General features: G+C 43.3%; 1 protein-coding gene across 48 annotated transcripts in view; it reads left to right on the plus strand.

Moving 5' to 3' along the window:
- GPHN (gephyrin) overlaps positions 1–25,813 on the plus strand; it is a 454,199-nt gene that overhangs the window by 391,604 nt on the left and 36,782 nt on the right. For all 48 annotated transcript variants that reach the window (XM_072986103.2, XM_078390238.1, XM_078390313.1 and 45 more), the window contains 3 exons: positions 3,514–3,572; positions 3,797–3,950; positions 5,640–5,761. In XM_072986103.2, the coding sequence (XP_072842204.2) occupies positions 3,514–3,572; positions 3,797–3,950; positions 5,640–5,761 (335 nt within the window). The remainder of the gene's footprint in view (positions 1–3,513; positions 3,573–3,796; positions 3,951–5,639; positions 5,762–25,813) is intronic.

Genomic DNA, 25,813 nt, shown 5'->3' on the forward strand with positions numbered 1-25,813 from the left:
ATTAATGCTGGCTTGGAGTTTATGGGAATTGTAGTCCAAAAGGATTCCAAGTGTGATGTAGTGGATAAAGTACTGTAATGGACATGGTTTGAATTTCCACTTCACCATGGAAACTCATTGGGGGAGTGCAAATGGCAAAACTACTCCCTAAATATATAATTTACCTTGAAAGCTCTTTTAGGGTCTCTATTCTTCTTCATAGTCTTTGTGATCAACATTCATGCCTTTTGTACCTACACCAAGAAATCTCCAGAATATTTTAGAGTTCAGTAGACTTTCTTCTGGGATCCACCCTCTTCAATATGCACATCCATGTGTCTAACCAGTTTCCATCAGCTCCTTTTTCCTGTTGTAGCAAGCACTTGAAGGACCTTTCTCAGAAACTCTTATATCTCCAGGATATTGGTTAGTTTGCCTATGGCCATGACAGCTTTATTCAAAAAGTCTTTATCACCTATGGGTGGAAAATAGTTGTTTCAGATGGATGTTGAAAGTGTTTGTTCCATTAGGGTGAAGGAATTTAATCCAGCAGTGGTCTGCCCTTGTTTTACAAGTTGTATCTGTATGAGAAATTCCTACAATCTCAGGACTTATCAGCTAACATAAAGCCTGCTTCCCTGGTAGTTCTGCAGTATGTAAATCACGCAAGGCATTGATGTCAGCTCTTAATCCATCCTCGCCATCTCCATCAAACTCAGTGGTAACAGTAACAGTACCATCAGAATCCAGTAACACTACCAAGGCCTCAGAACTAGGGATACCCTAAATGATGAAATTGGTTTTGAAAGATGCAGTGAAGCAAATGAATGATCACTCAAAGACCAACTCCAAACCAAAGAAACATGATTAAAATACAAACCAGCTGAATCAAAGCCCTTGTTGTTGGTTTGTTATTCGGCCAATGGCTGCTATATCTAAGTTTCAAAGCACTGTCACAATAGGCACTGACAGTTGTCTATTCTTACCAACTGCAGGAAGATCTGGACCATAATTCAGAAGCTATTGTATGTATGGTCTCATTCTTGGAGGAAGAACTTTGAAGCAGCTTTGTACACAGTGCAGTTCAACTGCCAACTGACACTTAAAGGCTGCAATTAGCCCTATTAGACACAAAGAGCATCACCAGTACTGAGGGAGATGTTTGAAGGAAAGGTCAGAGTCAATATCAACATCCCCCATCAACATCATCCTTACTACAGGTGCCTTTCTAGGTACTATGGTTATACTATATGAGAATATACTCTTCCCTTCCTACATTATCACAAGTTTTTCAATTATTGGCTGTGTCTGACATCAGTGAGAAGATTACTGGTTGTACTGTGTAAATACCATACCAAAGATAAATTGATCTTGATCATCTCAGGGAAGTCAAACTTGGTCTCCAACTCATTATTTTTATTCTCCATGTCATTCTTCTGCTGAGTGACTAGCTCACTGAGTTAGATATCTGGCTGCGGAGGCAGAGACTTGGGAACTCAGTTCCCAAACATACCTCACAGAAGAGCCATCCTATGTAGCTTTACACAAGCTGCACAGTTCCAGTATGCCCCCAGAAAAACGGAATGGTAAACCCAAGTATTCTCTACGTAGAAAATGATGGAACCTAGAAAACCTGGAACGAATTACCAGAAAAGGTGGTGCGTGGAGTCATTGAAGATAAACTTAGACAACCTTTTGGCAGATACCTTTGACTTGTATTCCTACATCAAGTAGGGGGTTGGACTTGATGACCCTATGGGCCCCTTCCAAATTCACTATTCTGTGATTCTATGAAACCATGGAAGGGTTACCATGAGTCACAATTGACTTGATGTTACACAATTGTTGTTCTTGTTATGTCATTCTTGGTACCAACAACTATAGGCAACAATTTCAAACCTGCTTCCAGAAGTGCCATCATGAAAAAAAGGTTTGCTACCACTTTCAAGGTGTGCATCCATTCTGGGACAATTTATTACTTCTCTCATAACACAATATCAGAAACTCTTGCCCTTCTTGAAGCCCCCAAAGTTCTCAAAGATAGAGTGTTCTAAAGAGCAATGGAGAACACAACCATTAAATTTTACTTCCTCAAACAGAGCAGAACAAATTCTCCACCACTTCAACTCAGTGAAGCTCTGGGAATGATGCATTGCTAAACATGTTCTTCCTATTACTGTGCATGTGGCAGGACAAGACAATCAAAAAGCAGATAGCTTAAACTATCAAAGCACTGAATGCCATGAATAGGAGTTAGCCCATTGAGTGTTCAAGGAGGTAATACAGAGGCGGGGTCATCTTGAAATAGACCTTTTTGCTTCAACAGAGAATTAAAAATGCTGACTCTTCTGCACTTGGTGTCTCTGGAAAGGGATATCACTGATTGAGAAATGCCTGTCTCTTCCAGTTCTCCTGGAGACCCTTTCCTCTAATTTTGGTCAAGATCAAGTAAAATAGATTGTTGTTCTGGTATCACTCAGCGGCCCAGACAACCTTGTTACTTCTTTCCAAGGAAGAATACCAGAACCTCTCACTATAACCAGACCTGCTGACTTGAAACAAAGGTCAAGCACTATATTTGGTCCTTGCCAAGCTGTAGTTGACAGCCTGGAGAATTCAACAATGACTACTTTGCAACTCTAATTTGTGTCATTTTCTCAGTAGTCCTATGTTTACAAATGGATATGTTTTGTGAATTTCATCATAAAGCCAAAAACATTAGAAATGGCATTCTGAGTTCTACTCCACCTCAAGGATTCTTGATTTCCCAGTTTGTCTATATGAGCGCATCCATCAGTAATTCTTGTGAACCCATCATAAGTTCATTAGCTCGAAAACAATTATCACAGCTCAAGAATATATGTCCACCAAAACAATCTCCTACATTTCTTTGGTTTTTATCTCTTGTACTAATGCACTTGAAGGTCTCATCTTTTGAGCCAATGCCAGTGGCAGACCTACATTTAATTATTTATATAAAAAAATCTCATGGTGATTATTTCAGCAGGAAGAGCAAGTGAGCTGGCTGCTCTAAGAGTAGATTATCCACATCAACTCACAAAGGAGGCAAAGTTATCATGTTATCTCATCCTTTAAAGAGTCCGATCCTGCATACTGCAAGATGTTACTGACAAATCTGCCAATGGATAGGATTTTCATTTTTGCTGGGAAACATGTTCCAGGATCAAATGTGTTCTGCTAAAAGCTAGTCCAGTGAGATGGTTGGCAGAAAACTATATTTTTACTCTCATAATTGCCACATTTTCTATACAGATGAAAGGGCATAAGCAGAGACATTTAAGCTTTTGTAAAATATTAGGCTTGAGAGGTGAATAATAGATTAAATTAAAATATTGTGGGGAATAGCAAAGGTAATATGAAAACATCCCATAGAATCACTGTATATTGACATAAAAATTGTTGTGATCAAATCATGACTTCAGCATACTTGTTAAAGTATTAAATATAGTGGATTAATACTTATTTAGCATTCTGTGTTTTAAGAAATAAGCTATTTTATTTATTTAAATATAGGGCACCGAAGAACTTGAGGTACGCATCCTAGTGCAGGCAAGACCAGGCCAAGATATCAGGTCAGTGCATTTGTTGTCTTCATAATGCATATTGATTTTAAAACAATAGCAAACATGAGTTGGGATGCGAGTTCAGTTTAATATAATATAGGTTTTGAAAGTTATGGTATATGGTATATTATCAGTTTTGAAATTTGTCAGGGACTTATTGTTTCTTTGTTGACAATTGGTCAGCTAACTTAAATCCATTTTTTCCCTTTTATTTTTTCTGGATACATTTGCAGACCTATAGGACATGACATTAAAAGAGGTGAATGTGTGCTGGCCAAGGGAACCCACATGGGTCCATCAGAGATAGGTCTGCTCGCAACTGTTGGAGTAACGGAAGTTGAAGTTAACAAGTTTCCAGTGGTTGCAGTAATGTCCACAGGGAATGAAGTAAGGAAATACTTGTTAATGAAACATTTGCAGATTTTCCACAGTTATAGTAGTTATTCTTTGACTGCAATTTCCATCATTTTTAATGGTCTGTTTCCAAATTTACAGATACTTTTTTTCTAAAACCTTATTATTTTTTCAGCGTAATTTCACAGAAGGATTCTGTAAAAATGCTGTATTTCCTTTTTAAGTATTACTGGATTGCAAAAGCAGATCACCACATTTGATAAGAGGGCCAAATTGTCTCCTATACACTTCCCAAGGCCACTGATTTCAGTAAGTGACTTTACCAGAGGGGTCCCCCCCCGCAAGAGAAAAGCTGCCTTTGTTGTCGTCCTTTTTCTTTGTATATGGAGAAGCACTGAGCAATCCTCTGTGAAAGTCCCATCTACTCCAAGGACTAGATTACTTCCTAGGCTCGATTACAATAGTGTATGGCGCCTTCCCTTTTAAAGCCTTGAGCAAAGGAACAGTCTTCCCCCTGAATGTATTGATTGTTCTGTGTATCTCTCTGTATGGAAAATGGGAAATAAGCTCTATGGACTAGGCATATGAAGGTCATAGCCTCTTATTTCTGAGACAGGGGTGGGGAGCATTTTTTCCTTGCAACAAGAGTTCACCTGCACAGGATGTTTGACAAATTTTGTTGGATTTTTCAGAGCTATCATGATCATATTTTCTGGAATAAATGACAAGCTGCATAAGATTATTACAATTTCTGTGCAGAATGGCATGTTTCTTGTACAGGCTTCACATGGAAATTTCAGAAGATACAGCAAGTTGTGCACAAATTTTTTAAATTCTGTGCAGAATTGCATCTTTTCCATGTGGGTTTCACTGGGAAGTGCATTAAGCAGCACAGAATATGGCAGTCTTCTGTGCAGAACAGTAATATGTGGGATGTGGAAAATTAGACAATAGGCTTGTTTTTATTGCAAGCTGGGAAATCTTGGTGCAGATGAATACTGAGATTATGAATGGAATGGAAGAGCACAACTTTTAGATAAGGCACTTCGATTGTTTAGAGGAGATACAACTTGTAATGTTTGTACCAATAATGCAAAATGTTTGCCAAAAATGTTACAGGTTGTGCTCTTCTCCCTATCTCCCATATCAGTTCTTCGGGTTTCCTTAGCAATAGTGTCTTTCTTTTTACGACAGTACCAGTTCATTTCCTTCCCTACCACTGAGAGCTATTCCGAACCAGATCATAATGGTACCTTCTTTAACTCTGGGAAAATATTCAAGGTTGGGTTTTTACAAATCTCAGAGAAATACCTAAGTATTTAATAGCAGTGATATAGATGTTGCAAGCTGTTTCACCCTCATATTATTAAACAATCAATAATTGTAGCAAGAATGTTTTCTTAAATCTGCAGAGTCTAATGAATTTGGCTAAACAAATACATTTGTTTGATTCCGGTGTAATACTAAAGTGTGGTTCAGCACTCTATGCACATTCTGGAACAAATCCAAGCAAGACTCAGGCTCACTTCCTTTCTCTACCCACATGCCACTGGGAAATCAACTTAGCAACATTCACTTATTGTTTTCCTAGATCTTGACATACCACTGCATGCAAACTGCAGATTGTTGTTTGTGACAGACACAACATGCCGGATTCAGACACTATGGTTTGAAATTTACTTTTTCCTCAAAGTGTGAGTGTTTCATTTTATGGTTTTATAGCTATTGAATCCTGAAGATGACCTGCTACCAGGAAAGATAAGAGACAGTAATCGTTCAACTCTTCTAGCAACAATTCAAGAACATGGGTATCCAACAATCAACTTGGGGATTGTGGGAGATAAGTATGTACCATTTCTTTTTCATTTTGACTATTATGCTACTGTTACTTTAAAATGCCTGGCAATAATTTCTGATTTGATTTGTGAACTGTTGGTTCAATATCTAGCACTTTCAGCCTTCTATGAATTAGGAAATCCTTTGTTATCATTGGAGATTTTTGTCCATAATTGCTACCAAGGCACCAGTGTAACAGGAATTTTAAAACATGGATGGGTAATGCCTGTATTGTATCACTAGAATATTATGAGCAGATACATGTTGCTAAGCTCTGCAGGACATCGTAGAACTTGGGGTAACTGCAGGAGAAAGGGAAGCAGAAAAGTCGAAAAAGCAGGATTTTGAAGTGTCATGATCTGCAATTGAACTGGTGTAGTCTGAAAACATTAATAAATCAGTTGGTTCTTCATCGTGGCCTCTGTGAAAGCACACATATGGGTCTTCTCTGCACCTGCGCTGACGATCTCAGAAGATTCTAGAGCTAAAAGTAACAATTTTATGGTGTGATCTCCCATGAGGCACATCCTCCTCCCACCTATCGTTCCCCTCAGTTCCTTTTTTCCGCCGTGCTGAAAGGTTCTACGGAAGAGAGAGAGCGATATTTTGGCCTTTGTGCCGCTAATAACCGATTACCTTTTTCAGTTACCTCCTCTACAGACTTTTCCTGTTCTAATCTCCCGTGAGTTTTTTGCTTCTTCTCAAGATTTTCCCTCCTCCTTCTCCTCCCTGGGACTTTCTACCATCCTTCCCTCCCTTCCTGCCCTTTATGGCCTCTTTATGGCCTCTTCAGTTCAAGCGCTGTGTCAGCTGCAACAGTAAAATACTATCTACCGATGGCCACGACAAGTGCTTATACTGTTTGGGTGAGGAAGATCAAACCCAGTCCTGCATGGCTTGTAGAAGTTTTACCAAACCCGCACTAAAACACAGGCTCCAAAGACTAAGGTCTCACCTTTGGGAAGCAGCCATGGACCCCGCTGCCGTTGCTCCCACGGAGGCTCCACATTCTGAAGCAGCTCCGCCGCAGCAAATTCCAACATCCGCCATCCTGGGGCATTCTACTCCTTCGCCCCATTCTGAGGAAGGCTCCGACACATCTAGGGTTTCCAAATCTAAAGCCCCAAAACAGCATGAGCCTCCTAAGAAAAAGATAGAAAAACCTGTTACCAAAAAGTCTAAAAAAGTTAAATCTGTTCGCCTGGATCCACCCAGAGAGCGCCCACCCTCTCCAATACTGGAAGAATCTTCTCTGGAGGCTCCAGGATCTGTAGCGGAACGGGATGAGGTGCCTATTCCCTCGGCACAAGCTCCAGTCATGGCTGGTAGCTTCTCTCCCTCCACTGGCCATATTGGGACTGAGTTTCCATCCAGTCCAGCCACTGCCCATTTGAGCCCAACATCAGGGCAGGCTTTTGACACCAAACCGTTGGAGCCTGAAACTCCTCCTCAGTCTCCAAGGAAATGAAAGGAGAAGAGGAAACATATTGCGCTACCTCCTCCAATGTCTCAGTTTGGCCAATGCTATAAATTCCCATTCTTCCCAGCTTACCAGCAGCTTACTTTCCAATAACTTGGCATGGAAATTTTCCCCTTCACCAATCAATTTCAAATGGAAGCATATCATGGGTTCTCCCAAATGACCCCAGCAAAACGGTCCCGTTACAAATCTCTACCAAACCGTGAACAGGCTCCACCTTCGACGCTGACATCGAAACCTCCGGTACCCCCTTCGACATCGACATCAAAGAAACGCCGTTCTCACTCTGCGAGTGTCCACCCACCAAAGCAAGTTAAACATTCCCTGAAGGTCCATCATGTCACCGCGACTACGGTATCCCAACATGTTCCACCTACGATACATGCATCCCAAACAACTTCTCGCTCAGGCGATGACTCTTCAGCTATTCCATCAGCATCTGATCAAGACACTGATATCGAATCGTCACCGGAATCTCCTGCCAATATACCTACTCCTGAATTTGATCCTATTGACATGCGCCCGTTGTCTCCACCAAAGGACTTTACCTCTTATTCCCATTTGATCTCTCGCATGGCTGCTGCACTTAAAGTCCAGGTCAAAGAACTTCCTTCTCCTGAAGCGGATATCATTTTCGATGACATCCACAATGAGAAATCACAACCTCTAAGTCTGACTTTTATACCTGCTGTGATACAAATAATTAGAGATGCCTGGGACACACCACCCTCAAATTTGAGAATTTTGAGACGTACTGACAACATGTACAGAACCCATGGTCTTGACATGGAATTACTGGCCAAGCATCCTGCCCCAAATTCCATCATAGTCGAGTCCAGTTTGCCCAAATCTAGAAGAAAATCATCAATCTCACCAACTAACAAGGAAGGGAGAAAACTCGATGTCATGGCTAGGAGAATCTATTATTTGCAGTCTTTCCTGCTCAGCACTGCTGATTACCAGGCAGCGAAGGGCGCCTACCAACGACTTCTGTGGGCTAAAATTCTGCTCATCCTTGAGTCTGCCCCAGAGCCCATCAAAATGGATCTCATGAATGCCCGTGTGGAAGCGACCTCCCTGGCAAAGCAACAAAAGATCACTGCCAGACATGCTGCTGAAGCCGCTTCTAAGTCTCTAGCATCTTCTATAGCCATTCGTTGCCATGCTTGGCTCAGGTCTACATCTCTGAATGATGATGCCAAACACAGAATAGAGGAGCTTCCTTTTGATGGCATGGGACTCTTCAACCAAAAGACAGATGACACCATGGAAAATCTTCATAAAATTCGAAAGACAGCTAAAACTTATATGAACCAATCATCCTTTCAGTCCTACAAACCACAATACAGACATTCCCAATATTACAAACAACCTTTCCAACCATTCCAGCGTTATCAACCATACCGACCTTTTCGACATCAACAATCCAACAGACCTATCTCGACACCAGGACCATCGACATCGACCACCCGTGCTCGAAATCATCAGCAACACCGCCAGTCCTTACCAAAGGCACAAGGGAAGGGTAAGGACTATCAACGCTATTGATACCCCTATCCCTATCCCTGTAATCTCCTATGATCCAACCTGCCCAAGATTGCGACCTTTTCTCCCATTTTGGAAGTATATCACAAACAACAAGTGGGTTCTTAATATTATTTCATCAGATTATCGCATTGAGTTTGAATCCGTTCTGCCTTTGGGCATCCTTAAATTTACTCCATACTCTGACACCCTCCACGAAGAAATCTCTACTTTACTTGACAAGCAAGCCATTATTTCTGTTCCAATTACTGACTCCCCTTATGGTTTCTATTCGAAATATTTCATGGTCCCGAAAAAAAAGGAGGCCTCCATCCAGTCCTCGACCCCAGGGATCTTAATACCTATATTTGACCTCAAAAGTTTTGAATGCTCATGCTTGACACCGTTATTCCCCTTCTTTCACAGGGAGACTGTTTCATCCTGATCGACCTCAAGGATGCCTATCTTCACATATCGATCCATCCAGCCCACCAGAAATTCCTCCGTTTTCATTTCAACAACTCGGTTTACCAATTCTGCTCCCTCCCATATGGACTCTCAACAGCTCCAAGAACTTTTACAAGGTGCATGGTGCCAATCGCAGCTTTCCTTCACCTCCAGGGTATCCACATCTACCCTTACATCGATGATTAGATCATCATGGCACAGTCCCGTCTAGATGCCATAAGAGCCACCCACATTACCCTACACACTCTTCAAAAACTCGGTCTCCAAGTCAATTATTCGAAATCATATCTGGAACCATCCTAAATGACTACTTTCATCAGTGCTCGACGCGACTCAATGCAAGCCAGGGCATTCATTCCACAAGAAAGGATCAAAAAACTGAAACATGCCATAACCTCGTTTCAACCTCGAGCCTTAGTCACAGCTCAGCACGCCCAACATCTTCTGGGACTCATGTCCTCAACAACTCCAGTCATTCAACATGCAAGACTCAAGCTCAGATCCCTTCAGGCATGGTACCTCGCCCAATTCAACCCAATGGCAGACAACCAATCGGAAAAAAACTACAACTAACACCGGAACTCTTGTATCAACTCACCTGGTGGACCACAATGTCCAATCTCCTTGTCAGCTGTCCGTTCCAACCTCTTCAACCAACGGTACAAATCACTATGGACGCCAGTCCTTCCGGATGGGGCGCTCATTGCCTGCAATACAAAGTTTATTTATTTATTTTATTTATTTATTCAATTTATATGCCACCCAAACTACCCATAGGTCTCTGGGCGGCTTACAATAATTAAAATTCAATACAGCAAAAGATAAAATAATTAAAATACAATTAAAATACAATTAAAATTGCCATCAGACCCACAGCTAATATTATTTCAATTAAAAGCCTTCTGGAACAGGAAGGTTTTGACCTGGTGCCGAAATGTTCATGAACTCTGGACAAGATTGGAATCGACACAACACATAAATCACTTGGAACTCATGTCAATCATAAAAGCCTTCCATGCTTTTCTACCACTTATGTGAGGCCGAGTCGTCCAACTGGCAACAGACAACACCACTGCCCTTTTCTATGTCAACAAGCAGGGTGGCACCCACTCTTTCTCCCTCCTCTACCTGGTGCTACCGACACCATATTTTTCCAATTGCAGTGCACATCTCCACAGAAGAGAACTATCTGAGTCGTATCACATCGAGGTCGCATAAGTGCTCCTTCAAAACTTCCATCTTCCACCTCTTCTGCCATCACTGGGGAACACCAGACGTCGATGTCTTTGCCTCAAGATTGAACACAAAATGCAGGACTTATTGCGCTCGAGCTGGGGCCGATGCTGGTTGCATCAGAGATGCGTTCATGATCAACTGGTCAAGGGGGGCTTCTTTATCTCTTCCCCCCAACTCCGCTAGTACAAAGAACTGTGGTTCTAATCTGTCATTTCCATTCTGATGTGATCTTGATAGCCCCCTGGTGGCCGAGACAACCATGGTTCCCTTACCTTCAATCGATCTAGATGGACACATTCCGACTCCCTGATCTTCTGACGCTGAACAGCGGAATGGTCTACCACCCAGACCTATTGTCCCTTCACCTGACAGCTTGGAGGATACTCCCGACCTTCGGTCAGTCCTATATTGAGCTCGAAAGCCGTCCACCAGACTACTGTATGAAAGCAAATGGAAATCCTTCCTTAAATACACAAGGGAAGAGAACTTACCTGCCATTCCCATCTCCATCAAAACTTTATTCACTTACCTTCTTCATCTCTTCAACTTGGGTTTATCTCTCCAAACCCTCAGGGTTTACATTGCAGTGATCATCGCACACCAACCAGACAACTCCTCCTCTGCAAGACTTTTTTCTCATCCAGCTGTTAAGTTTCTCAAAGGACTTAACAACACCCGTCCCCCACCTCAACATATTACCCCTCAATGGTCACTGCAAATTGTTCTTAATGCACTTATGCATCCTCCATTCGAACCCATGGCCACATCCGACCTGAAATTACTTACCTTGAAAACAGCTTTTTTGGTAGCCGTCACTTCAGCTAAAAGGGCCAGCGAGCGAGCTCCCCTTAGATCGGACCCTCCCTTCATCCAATTTCATCCTGACAAGATAACTCTGTACTTTGATGTCTCTTTCCTCCCAAAGATTGTAACTGACTTCCATAGAAACCAGCCTCTCATTTTACCCTCCTTCTTCAAATCCCCATCATCTCCTCTAGAGCACATTCTCCACAAAATCGATGTCCGACATTCCTTAGCATTCTATTTGAACACAACTCAGGATTTCCAGACCACCAACAGACTATTCATCTGCTTCCATGGTCCTAACAAGGGAAGTCCAGCATCTTCTCAATCTATCTCCAGATGGATAGTGCAAGCTATATCCCTTGCTTACCAACTGTCAAGAAAACCACCACGTGACCAGATCAAGGCTCATTCTACTAGAGCACTTTCTACTTCATTTACGTTCCAACGCGGAACGAACATTCCAGATATCTGCTGTGCTGCAACCTGGTCTACCCCATCCACCTTTGTCAAGCACTACCGGCTAGATGTCAGAGCACGCACTGATGCTGATTTTGGCAGAACCATATTGGCTTCCTTTCTACCGTGACATTCCACCTGCCGGTAAGTGAAACTTACTAGTCACCTGTATGTGTACATTCACAGAGGCCACAATGAAGAAAAGAAGGTTACTTACCTATAATCATAGTTCTTTGAGTGGTCCTCTGTGAATTCACACTTACCCACCCATCCTCCCCTCTGTCTGTCACGGTGCCTTAATAATTCTATACCTTTGCCCGGTGGACTTATTCTAGGAACTGAGGGGAACGATATGTGGGAGGAGCATGTGCCTCATGGGAGATCCCACCATAAAATTGTTACTTTTAGCTCTAGAATCTTCCGAGATCGTCAGCGCAGGACCCATATGTGTGCATTCACAGAGGACCACTCAAAGAACTATGGTTACAGGTAAGTAACCTTTTTATTTTGGTAGTATCAGATTCAACTCAGATGATTTTGATCTCCACCATCTATCTCAAAGGATCTGTTGATGATTATTTCATTCTTGATTGAAGTCAGCTTTTGCAGGTTATCCTGCTCCATTTGCGGCCATGGCTAAACATTAACAAAGGCCATCATCAAGCACAATATTAGCTTTAAATGCTTGTTTTCACACAAAGGAATTAATGAGGAAGGGGTAGCACAGAATGAATACAATGTATGCACAAATCTGAATTTGGATACTGACTAATAGATAACCATCAAGGAACATAGAACTTCTCTTTGAGAATAAGGTCTTAGAATAGCTGATAGTGGCATAACTATGGGCTTTCTTGAATGATGCTAAGTACTCGTACCTATTTCAGTCTTGTTTCAGTCTTTATTTGGAAACAGGAACAGCCTTGGAGGAGAGAATCACTCTTGGTTTTGCTGGATGTCCCCATAACATTTGATGCCATCAGTTATTGTATGCTTCTGGAATGTTTGGCTGATATGGGACTTGGGGCACTTTTGCAGTGATTCTGGAATTGTTATGCTGAATACTCCCCAAAGGTATCGTTTGGGGACTGTTCTTTGGGTTCATGGCCATTACCTTATGGAGGTTTTCAGGGACTAGTGTTGCCTGTGTGTATTTTAAAATTTACATTAAGCCTCTGGAGGAAGTAATCCTCAGTTTTGGGTGAGATACTATGTGTTGCTGTGTAGATACTACTCAATTCTATCTCTCTTTCAACTGATGCTAAGGAGGCTGTGAAAGTCTTAAACTGCTGTTTAAGACCAGTAAGGAAATAGAGGCAAGTTGAAGAATTAAAATTCAATCCAAGCATGATATAATCCCTGCAAGTTAGCAGAAAAGCCAGCCTAGTATTGGGAGTATATCCCGTTCTGGATGATATTAATGTTCCTTCTGAAGGATCAAGTTTGCAACTTGGAATCACTCTTGAACCCAGTACAGTGGTGCCTTGACTTACGAATGCCTTGACCTGCAAACATTCTGAGTTACAAACAGCTCCGTTCCCAAAATTTTGCTTTGACTTGCAAACGGAGCTTTGACTTAGGAACGAAAAAATGGCAGGGGAAAAGTGTGGGAAATTTAAATGTACTAACCATTGGTGGCGAAGAGGCTGCTTCTTTGTAGCTCTTTCGCCCCAACGCTTTGGGAAAGGGATGCGGCAGGGGTGGCCCAGCAGCTGGAGGCTTGAGCCTGCCCGAGGTGCTCCTTGCCACCCTCCAAGGGCCAATGGCAGGAAATTGAAATGGGGAAGGGTGGTGAGGAGCGCCAAGGACCGACATGGCTGCCCTGGCGAGCAGCCCTGGTGCTGGTTCCAGAGCTGGAGCTGGCATCGGGCACCAACGTTGACATCGGTCCACGGAGGGCAGTGAGGAGCGAGCGGGAGGTGAGCCGGGAGGGGATCAGCCAGAGCACCCCAGCCAGGCTCAAGCCTCCCACCGCTGGGCCACCCCTGCCACATCCCTTTGTGGTCGCAGCAGCGGTGGAAGCTGGAAAGCTGAGGAGGCTTTGGACTGGTAAGGTGCTGCTTTTTTAAAAAGTTTTGGGTGGTTGGCTTCTGTTTTGTTGGGGGGTATTGAGGGTCATTTTTTGTTTTTTTTGTGTGTGTGTTTTGGTATATCCAAAATACAGTGGTGCCTTGCTTAACAATGTTAATTGGTTCCCAAAAAAACATCGCTATGGGAAAACATCGCTAAGCGAAACACCATTTCCCATAGGAATGCATTGAAAACCGGTTAATCCGTTCAAATGGGAACAGATTACCGTCCTTAAGCGAAAATCGCCATAGGAAACATCGCTAAGCGATACAATGTTTCCTCCATTGGAATGCATTGAAGCCTATTCAATGCATTCCAATGGTTTTGTAATGTCCGTTTTCGCTATTTTTAAAGTGTCTTACAATGTTCAAAAATGGTTTTAAATGCTTGGGATCGTTAGTGCACCTTGCAAAACCTGTGCAAACTTAATTTGGCTTTGTTCTGAGTCTTCGTTAATTTTTGGTGAATTTTTTTCTCCCCCATTGGAATGCATTGAACTGTCAGTTTGACAGCTGTCAAATCGACAGTTCAATGCATTCCAATGGGGGAGAAAAAAATTCACCAAAAATTAACAAAGACTCAGAACAAAGCCAAATTAAGTTTGCACAGGTTTTGCAAGGTGCACTAACGATCCCAAGCATTTACAACCGTTTTTGAACATTTTAAGACACACTTAAAATTGCAAAAACGGACATCGTTAACCGAAACAGGGGGACCTAAACTGTCATCGCTAAGCTAGGCAAGGTCCCGAACATCGTTATGCGAAATTTCCCCATAGGAAACATCGCTAAACTGAGCGCAAAATTGCTCAAAAAACCCATTGCTAAGCGAATACATCGTTAAACGAGGAAATCGCTAAGCGAGGCACCACTGTACAATGGCCTCAGTTTAATCACTTTAGCTTTAGAGTTCATGCTTGATCATATGTTTGTTTATTTATCTTTTTAGCACACCATGGTATATGTGAAGCTCACCTCAAGCACTACCTTTTAAATCACTCAATTCCTTTCTTCATTTTCCATCTTTCATATCTGTACATAGTAATTGGAAATAGTATAGTACGGATTATCTAGGCCTTGGTCTCTGTGGTGTTCACCCTTGTGGTACCTGCGTGTTTTGCCCTCACAAAGGCTCACGTTGCGTTTTCCTCTCACTGCCACCAGTGGATTACCTCTATCCACAATATAAATGATGTTTGTCAGAACACTTGTCTTGTGAATACAAACAAAACTTATTTATTGAAGTGAAGCAGATTTAATAATAACAGAAGTTCTTCAGATAAACATTGTACACAAGCAAATCATTAACAGTTCTCTCAGTACATACTCTTCTCTTGCAATATCATTACCACCTTCTCTACCTATTTTCTTAACCAGCATTATCACTCAGCATCTGTTCCTTCTCTCTCTGACTAACCAGCCCTTATCTCTATTTGGATCTGATCCCTATCTCTATCTCTATCTGATTCCTTCTTCTCCCACCAAACCTTCATAGCTGCTGACTCCGCCTCTCCAGTCCTCTCATGAGAATGGCATCCTTCAGTCTCAAGAGACTACAGTAACGTGCTCTGTATGGAGGACTTGGAGAGTGTCCTCTTCAGAGCACGAAGTCTAGGTACAATAATATGGAGGATAGGCTGTTATCAACCCCCTCCTCCACGTCGCTGAAATAGTCCAATGAAAAGGCAAGAGCCAAGACAACTGGTTCCAGCAACATCGCAGGAGTTGCCAGAACAACACAAACTGCCTCCGGGACTCCGGCTCCAGATTTTGCCTCAAGGTTAACTCCTGAAGCCTTTTCCATCAGTGGATATAGCCACAAGGCAGTGGAGGTTTGAAATCGGAGTTCTCCTTCTCCTAGATGGGCCAGGTAGGTGGGGCTCATCAGCCTTGGAAGGCAGCTGTGATTGGATTCTTTTTCCAAGATAGGCAGGCCAAGGGATTCGGTGGGAATGACAGCCGGAGTCGATGTAACAGTCAAAAAAGGATTAGTTTTATTAACTTTACCATCAAACAACTCTGAACCAAACGGGTCCGGCAGCTCTTCATTTGTTAACAAGTTATACTTCTTGGGTTTAGCCCCAGGTCCAACATCTTTAACTTTTACAGTTTCTTCATCCCAAAGTGAGTGGTTACGTTCTGGTTCTTGGCTGGCACACTCAGCACCGAACATGTGGTCCGGCAACACGGGTGGACCACAACCGATCCCTCCAATCTGGGTAGGAAAGGACTGGCCCCACCAAGGGTCCCGTTGTCCGACATTGGGAGAATAGTCGAACCCACTCCGGGACTCCATTCCCTTTGCTGCTCACCTGTCTTAAGCTTTCTTATTCCTTTGGGTAAGGGCAGCAGACCATCTTCCTTCATTAATTAGGTTTGGGAAGCTCTTAACCAGCGTTGCTATCCTCTCTCTCTCTGCCCCTGTCTCCCGCGTCTGTGTGCTCTTGTCCTCCTTCAACAGATCCTCCTCCCTCCTTCCCCCCCCCCTCTTTTATAACCTCGTCCCATCTCCACTCCTCTGGCTCCTCCCCCCAGTCTCTAGTCCTCTCTGCTAGAAACACCTCTATTGCTTTGTTGGCCATACTTTCATCATGGTCCAATTTGATTAATTCCCCCACCGCACATCCTTCACTTTCTTCTCTCTTTGGTTTCTGTGAGGACGGCTCACTTCCTTGCCGCCACTCACAGCAGCCCATCTAGTCCCCTCATAGGCTCATGCAAATCAGCTCATGACTATAAATGGCATGAGTGACGTGGGGTGATCGTCACAGTCTCCAATAACACTTCCTTACAAGATCTCTTCCTTAAGGATGTTTTCTAATTCTTTCATAGGTGTCTTTCCAAGTTGCAATCTTTTTTCTGATTTCTTGGCTTCAGTTTGCATTTTGATTAATGATCAATCCATGAAACAAACTCTTCAACCATTTTGATTTCTTTGTTATTAACATTAAATACATGTCAAGGATTGATTGATTGATTGATTGATTGATTGATTGATTGATTGATTGATTGATTGATTGATTTGATTTATATACCACCCATCTGGTAGCCAAGGCCACCCTGGGTGGTTTACAACAAATAACAAAAAACAACAGAGTAACAAAATAGAAAATAGCGGCATTAACTCTTATAATAAATCACCCTGTACCCTAAAAATAGTACAGTGGACCCTTGACTTATGAAGGCCCCTACTTACGGAAATGTCGAGGTAGAAAAATCTCCAGTCACAAAATTTTAGTTTGACTTGAGGCCAAAGCTTCGACCTACAAAAGGCAGGGGGAAAGGGTTGGAAATTCAGAGCAGCCCCTGCTGCCCTCTTGTCTCCTGTCCCCGGTGCGCAGAGGGCACCGGGGACAGGAGACAGGGGCAGCGGCTGCAGCTTTCGAAGCTTTTGGCTTGCAAGCCAAAAGCTGCTCCGTACCTGCTGCCAGCTTTCAGGGCTTAGAAACCTGCACCCGCTGCCCTCTTGTCTCAGGCAGAGGGCACCAGGGACAGGAGACAAGAGGGCAGTGGGTGCAGCTTTCTAAGCCCCAAAAGCCGAAAGCTGGCAGCAGGCGCGGAGCGGCTTTCAGCTTGCAAGCCAAAAGCCGCTCCACGCCTGCTGCCGTCTTTCGGGGCTTAGAAAGCTGCATCCCCTGCCCTCTCTTCTGTCCCCGCTGCCCAGCAGACTTCTATAAAATATGGGAGGATGAATTATCTGAACATTTATTAGAAGTACAGTAGTGCCTTGCTTTACGAAATTAATCCGTCATCCGGAACATTACGTAATGTGGAAATTACGCAAACCAGAACACGGATTGCTGTAGCAACAGGGGCGGTGCTAGAAACCTCCAGGCGTGATGCGTCCTTTTCATACAGCGAAAAACAACATAAAAAACGTAAACCGAGGCATTATTTCTCATGGATTTCGGTTCGTAAACCAAAAATTATGTAAACTGAGGCATACGTAAACCGAGGTATGGCTGTATATAACTCAATAATGAATATGGGGGGAAATCCAGAATCCTGGAAAGAAGTGAGAATCACATCCACATGACAAACACAGACTTGAGAGCATGTACCTCTTAACCCCACAGAACTTTGTCTTGAATCTGAATTACAGTGGAAACTCTACTTACAAACGTCCCTACCTATGAACAATCCAACTTACGAACAGCTCCATTTGCACAATTTTGCTTCTACTTGTGAACGGAGCTTCAACATATGAACGAAAAAAAACGGGGGGAGGCAGGGAAAGCGCAAAATTTGAACTTTCAGTTGATTATTGGCCAGTGAAGAGGGTGCTTGTCTGCAAATTCACTCATCCAAGCGGTTAGAGAGTGAATAGGGAGAGAGTCTTCAGACTGCCTGGTACTGCCTGGTATTGCCTGGTACTGTACAGTACTGCCTGGTACTGTATGGACTGTATTTTTTGACTTTTTTGTAATTTTGGATTTTTGACTTTCTTTTTCTAAACAGAGAGGCTGCCTGTTCTGGGTGAGTACATTGTATTTACTGTACTGTACAGGTTTTTTTGCAGCTTGGCGGGTAAGGCTAGGTGGGGTGTTATGTTTCTGTGCTCTGATGGGTCTTGCAGTGTAGATTTTAGTTTTAAAATGTGTGTGGTTAAAATGTGTCTCTAAAGTCTGTTTTAAAATCAGAAAATACAGTATTCTGTGAGTGACTGTGGTGGTTGTAGATGCAGGCAGGCAGCTTTAAAATGGAGTTTCAACTCAAGTCTCTACTCCCCCTCTCTGTGTTCTCTTTTTGTGATGAGGAGTTCTGTGCTGGAATATAGTGATGGTTGCTGGTTGTTGATGCAGACAGGCTGTAAAATGCAGTTTAGACTCCTAAGTCTTTTTTCTTAAAATCAGAAAATATTCTGTGAGGGGCTGTGCTGGCTGGTTTGCTCTAAAATGCAGTTTAGACTCAATGTGTTTTATTTAAAATGTGTTCTAGACTCCAAACTCTCTCCCCCCCCATTGTCTTCTCTCTGTGTGTCTTCTCTCTTTTTGTGCTTAAAAGCACAAATGTTTGTCTGTGTGCCCCAGTGATGACCTTCTTTCTTTCTTTCCTATTTTTCCCATTGTTCCCTACCTTCCTCCCTCCTTTCCTGCCCTTTTTTACCTAAAAGGTGCTTGGCTTGGCTTGGCTTGGTTGAAAAGGTGCTTCCCAAGGTGTTCTGTTTTAAAGCTGTTCCCTCACTCACTCACTCTCTCTCTCCTTTCCTGCCCTTTTTTAACCTGAAAGGTGCTTGGTTTTGTTTAAAAGCTGCTTGTTTTTAAAGGTGTTCTGTTTAGAAGGTGTTCCCTCCCCCCTCCTTTCCTGCCCTTTTTTTTTACCTAAGTTCATCTTAGATCAAAAGAAGAAAAATTCTCCCCCTAGTGGTAGAGGAGGGATTAACCGGCTTTGCATTAGTTCCTATGGGAACTACAGTGGGGTCTCGACTTACGAACGGCTCGACATACTGTACGAACGTTTCGACTTACGAACCGCTCTCATAGGAATATATGGACTCGACTTAGGAACTTAGATTCGAGTTACGAACTCTTTTTTTCCTTTTTTTTAAAGCTAAGTCATCTTAGGTTAAAAGGAAAAAAGGAAAAAAAATATCCCCGTCTAGTGGCAGAAGGCGGAATAGCAGCTTCCCATTAGTTTCTATGGACGAAAAGAGCAGATACGGATTAAATGGTTTTCAATGCATTCCTATGGGAAATGCAGATTCGACTTAAGAACTTTTCGACCTGAGAACTGCCTTCCAATACGGATTAAGTTCGTAAGTCGAGACCCCACTGCAATGCTTCAACTTAAGAACAGTGCCTCTAGATAAGAACAAAAAACAGCCAGAACAGATTAAATGGTTTTCAGTGCATTCCTATGGGAAATGTTGCTTCTACTTACAAACGTTTCAACTAACGAACATCTTCTGGGACGGATTAAGTTCGTAAGTAGAGGTTCCACTGTAATTCCCCATATTTTCCCACCAAGTCAGAATTCATAGTAATAAATCAGCATTTTTCACATCTGTGTTAATAAGCACACATGCTTCTAAGTAAACATGCCTAGGGTTAGACTACTAATGTAGAATTCTAGAATTCTTTTCTCTGCAAACACAGTAAATCCATTTTAAATGTATTGTGCCATTTTCAAACACAAATCATTGAAAATGGATGGGATCCATCTAGCCATACTTGGAGCAAACCCATTGCAATAATGGCAATTACATTACATTTGACTGATTTGAGTTGCATTGATTTTAACTGCCTGCTTTAATTAGAGAGACTGTTTGGATCCAATCCAGTAGGAGTAGAATTGGCTGTCATTTTTAACATTGGATTACTGTTGCATATAATGTCACCCCCAAGTTGAATTCTTTTCCCAAAATGTGTTTTAGCATTGGCAAATTAACTATTCTGATGCCATTAACTTCTGTGGCAGCCCTGTATTAACTGTAATAGCTAGTTTCCCCCTTAAACCTTTCTTCTTCCAGTATTTGTCATAAAAATCAGCTATTGTATAAAATTAATGTGTTGTTTGCAGGTCAAAATGAAAATGTTAGTGAGAGAATTGAAATTCCTTCTCTCATAGTCTGTTTCTTTTTTTTAACGGTGAAGATCTGTATGTCTCTAGACATTTTGCATTTCTGCATACAGTATCTAGTGCAATATCTGTATCAACAGCAAACCACCACTACCTCCTTCAGACTCTTTAGTGGTCTCTAAGTCTATGACTGTAGCGTTCTCCATTTATTAGATCTATGGTTCATGTATATTATGTAATGGAATGGTTCATGCATATTAATGTTGCTTAGAGGCGGAGCTGAGAGAGAGAGATGCTATAAGAGGTGGAGCCTGAGTCAGTGAGATAGAGTCAGTTAGAGAAATGTACGAGTCAGGCAGGAGAGAAAAGCCGGACAGAGTAAAAGAGTGTGTAGTTTGGGAAATTTAGGTGTGATTAGCTACTGAAGATATTTATGAATCTCTGTAATCAATAAACCAAAGTTTTATTTAAAAGAACTGGAAGTGTGGACCTGAATCTTTCTGAAGTAATGGTGATTTAGAGATCACCTGGTGGCAGCAAGTGTAAAAGAAGAGAGTGTTTGCCTTTGTGTGCTCTGAGGCTTGACAGTCAAACAAGGGGCTCAAGGGTGGACACCACAATGACTAATTTAGGCAGGACATGAAACACATTCATTGAATATCAAAAAAAAAAGTTTGGAAGTGAACAGAAGATGGTGCTTTGAATTTTTTTTAGGTTAGGCATCCTTCAGTCTCGAAAGACTATGGTGACGTGCTCTGTATGGAGGACTTGGAACAGCATCTAATGTGGCTGAAGAGGCCAATTCGAGAGTGACAATGTCTTCCACACTGAAGACAAATCCAATCTGTCCCCTGTCCAGCTCCCTGCTTTTGCTGCTTTTGTGACTTCCTCTTTGCCTCAGCCTGCTGGGCAAGGGTCTCTTCAAATTGGGAGAGGCCGTGATGCACTGCCTGCCTCCAGGCTGAACGGTCAGATGTCAGGGTTTCCCATCTGTTGAGGTCTATTCCTAAGGCCTTCAGATCCCGCTTGCAGATATCCTTGTATCACAGCTGTGGTCTCCCTCTGGGGTGATTTCCCTGCACTAATTCTCCATACAGGAGATTTTTTGGAATCCGACCATCAGCCATTCTCACGACGTGCCCAAGCCAACGTAGACGTCGCTGTTTCAATAATGTATACATGCTGAATATTCCAGCTTGTTCTAGGACTACTCTGTTTGGAACTTAGTCCTGCCAGGTGATGCCAAAAATCCGTCGGAGGCAACGCATATGGAAGGTGTTCAACTTCCTCTCCTGCTGTGCACAAAGGGTCCAGGACTCACTGCAGTACAGGAGTGTGCTCAGGACACAGGCTCTATAGACCTGGATCTTGGTATGTGACGTCAGCTTCTTATTGAGCCATACTCTCTTTGTGAGTCTAGAGAACATGGTAGCTGCTTTGCCAATGCGTTTATCCAGCTCGACATCCAGGGAGAGGGTGTCAGAGATGGTTGAGTCAAGGTACACAAAGTCATGAACAACCTCCAATTCTTGTGTGGAGATGGTAATAGAAGGAGGTGAGTCCACGCCGTGGCCCATGACTTGTGTTTTCTTCAGGCTGATTGTTAGTCCAAAGTCTTGGCAGGCCTTGCTGAAACAATTCATGAGTTGTTGGAGGTCTTCAGCAGAGTGGGCAACAATGGCTGCATCATCTGCGAAGAGGAAGTCCTGCGTGCATTTCAGTTGGACTTTGGTCTTTGCTCTCAATCTGGAGAGATTAAAGAGCTTTCCGTCTGATCTAGTCCGGAGATAGACACCTTCTGTTGCAGTTCCAAAGGCATGCCTCGGCATGACAGCAAAAAAGATCCCAAAAAGGGTTGGTGCGAGGACACAGCCCTGTTTCACTCCACTTCAGATGTCAAAGGGATCTGATGTTGAGCCGTCAAAAACTACAGTGCCTTTCATTCCCACATGAAAGGATCTGATGATGTTAAGGAGACGAGGTGGACATCCAATCTTGAGAAGTATTTTAAAAAAACCATCCTTGCTAACCAAGTCAAATGCTTCTGTAAGGTCTATGAAGGCCACTAAGAGTGGCTGTTGTTCCCTGCATTTCTCCTGCAACTGTCGGAGGGAGAATACCATGTCAGTGGTGGATCTATTAGCTCGAAACCCACACTGTGATTCTTGATAGACTCTGTCTGCAAGCACCTGGAGCCTCTTCAGCACAACACGGGCAAGCAGCTTCCCTATAATGCTAAGAAGAGAGATGTCACAGTAGTTATTGCAGTCGCCCCTGTCTCCTTTGTTCTTGTACAATGTGACGATGTTTGCATCCTTCATGTCCTGTGGTACTCCACCTTCCCTCCAGCAGAGACAAAAGATTTCATAAAGTTCGGTGGTGATGACCTCCTTACCGCATTTCAGCACTTCAACAGGGATGTTGTCCCTTCCAGGTGCCTTGCCAGAGGCGAGGGAATCCAAGGCCGCTTTTATTTTTGCTAAGGTTGGTTCACTGTCCAGCTCTTCCAAGACAGGCAGGCACTCAATGTTATTTAATGCTTCTTTGGTTACTACATTCTCTCTGGAATATAGCTCAGAGTAGTGCTGCACCCAGCGTTCCATCTGCTGTGCTCGGTCCTGGATGATCACACCTGTAGCAGACTTCAAGGGAGAAGATTTCTTCTGTAATGGACCTAAGGCCTGCTTGATACCATCATACATTCCTTTGATGTTACCTGTGTCCGCTGCTATCTGTATCTGAGAGCAGAGCTGAAGCCAATAATCATTGGAGCATCTCCTGGCAGCCTGTTGGACTTGGCTACGAGCGGCTCGAAGAGCTTCGACGTTGTACTCGCTAGGACAGGTTTTGAATGCTGTTAGAGCTCTTCTCTTATCCTCGATGGCTGGCGTTAACTCCTCCGAATGGGCTTTGAACCAGTCAGCCATCTTTTTGGTTTTCTTGCCAAAGGTGGACAAGGCGGTGTTATACACAGTGGTCTTGAAGTGTTTCCATCATTCAGGTGCATTTACATTAGCCGGACCTGGAAGGGTTTCCTCAAGTGCTTGGGCAAAGTGCTTTGAATGGAATATATGGATTATGGATGTTTTGATTTGATTAATGAGAGCACTTATGTAGTTTAAACAAACATAGCACACGTTAATTGCCATTTCAAATGAATACCTCCTTTAAGGTGGTATTATGATTTTCTTTAAGACAGTTTTCCCCATCCTTGTGTCATTCAGATATTTTGGATGTCAATTCCTATAATCCCTGACCACTGATCATGCTTTCTGGTGTTCATGGGAGTTGTAATCTGAAGGATGCTGTGACGTGCCCCTGTGTGTCCCCAGATTATTTCACTAACCTGAGGCACATGACACATTTCCTTTACGCTACCACCAGTTGATCTCCATCAACAATGTACCGTATTTTTCGCCCCATAAGACGCACCTCTCCATAAGATGCACCAAATTTTTAGGAGAAGAAAACAGGAAAAAATTAAACTGTTTTATTCTAAAAAATTGGTGAGCCTTATGGAAAGGTCTGTCTTATGAAACACACCCTAGCCCCCTCTGGCCACGTGGCAGGTGGGGGAGCCTCCAAAGGGTCCTAGGGTGTGTTCCAGGACCCTTTGGAGGCTCACCCTGCCCCCCATGGGGCCAGAGGGGGCGAAATTGCCACCTTCAGGGACTCTTCTGAAGTTTCCCAAGCCTCAAAAGAGTCCCAGAAGGGGGTGACTTCACCCCCTGTGGGCCCGTGGGGGGTGGGGGAGCCTCCCAAGGGTCCTGGAAGGCAGATTCGGACCCTTGGGAGGCTCCACCCACCCACCCCCGGGGGCCAGAGGGAGCGAAATCAGGTAGTCTTCTGAAGCTTCCCAAGCCTCAAAAGGGTCCTGGAAGCTGGCGATATCGCCCCCGCTGGCCCCATGTGAGTGGAGGGAGCCTCCCAAGGGTCCTGGAAGGCAGACTCTGACCCTTGGGAGGCTCCCTCCACCCCCCCTGCGGGGTGAGAGGGAGCAAAATTGCCACCTTCAGAGACTCTTCTGAAGCTTCCCAAGCCTCAAAAGATTCCCAGAAGGTGGCGATTTTGCCCCTTCTGGCCTGGCGGGGGCAGGGTGAGCCTCCAAAGGGTCCTAGGGTGTGTTCCAGGACCCTTTAGAGACTCACCCTGTCCCCCCGGGGGTCAGAGGGGATGAAATCGCCACCTTCTGGGACTCTTCTGAAGCTTCCCCGGCCTCAAAAGAATCCCTGAATGTGGCCATTTCGCCCACGCTGGCCCCGTGGGGGGGTGGGGGGAGCATTGCAAAGGTCCTGGAAGGCTCACTTGGACCCTTGCAACGCTCCCCCCACCCCCCATGGGGCCAGTGAGGGCGAAATCACCACCTTCGCTCCATGAGATGCACAGACTTTCCCATACACACGCACACACTTTTTTGGGGGGGGAGTGCATCTTATGGAGCAAAAAATATGGTAATTAGAAAGATTGAGGTGTAAAGTTGAACCAAACAGATTTATTGGTTACAGATCACATAAACAGGTTCTTCAAATACTTAAAGTATTCAGTAGTGCTGTAATAACTTTTTCACTCTTAACTCTCTTAACACTCTATGAGTTCCACAATCTTAACTGCCTCTCTTAACTCCTGACTCTAATAGACTAACTTTTCACTTCAGACTCTCATCTCTGACTGAAATTGACTGAACTGACTAACTCACAAAAACCTCTTCTCTGCCTCACCCCTCCCGTCTAGTTCTTCTGGCTCTGCCTCCCAACAGCTCCCATTGATACATGCAAATATCCTTCTACATGAGCCAAAGCAGGGTGATTGCCACAGTCCTCCCCCCTTAATAAGTTTGTTTTATGAGGGGAAACCTACCAGTTTGCCCTCATAAACAAACAGCTAAATACATGCAAACTTAACAATATCTTACCAATACTTATACATACCTTATATTAAAATTTTCTCCCTATTACTGTTTACTAAATCAAACTTACCACTTAAAACATTTAAGACAATCAACACAGTTAAAACATTTGCATTTAATATAAAATTTTGCTCTAATCATTAGGTCTTTGGGACAAAGCGTCTGCAACCACATTGAGGGACCCCTTGACATTTCTGATTTCAAAATCAAAGTCCTGTAGAATCAGGGCCCATCTGGTCAATTTACTACTGTCAGATTGCATAGTCCTCATCCATTTTAATGGTGAATGATCAGTGCAGAGAATGAACTACCTTCCCCATATGTAGGGCTTTAGTTTCTGCAGTGTCCTAACGATGGCTAAACATTCCCTCTCAATGGTTGATAAATGTCTTTCGCTAAGTTGGAGCTTTTTGCTCACATCTGTTACCGAATGTAAAGTCCTGTTGTCCTCTGACTGGCACAGCACAGCACCAAGTCCAATGTTGGACCCATCAGTGTAGATGGTGAATTCCTTGTTGAAATCCGGCGCAACAAGAACTGGCTTTGAGGTCAGCGCTGTCTTAAGACGGCTGAAGGTTTCCTGGCACTCTGGAGC

The sequence above is a fragment of the Pogona vitticeps genome, chromosome 1 (assembly GCF_051106095.1).
Source record: "Pogona vitticeps strain Pit_001003342236 chromosome 1, PviZW2.1, whole genome shotgun sequence".
Classification (NCBI taxonomy): domain Eukaryota; kingdom Metazoa; phylum Chordata; class Lepidosauria; order Squamata; family Agamidae; genus Pogona; species Pogona vitticeps.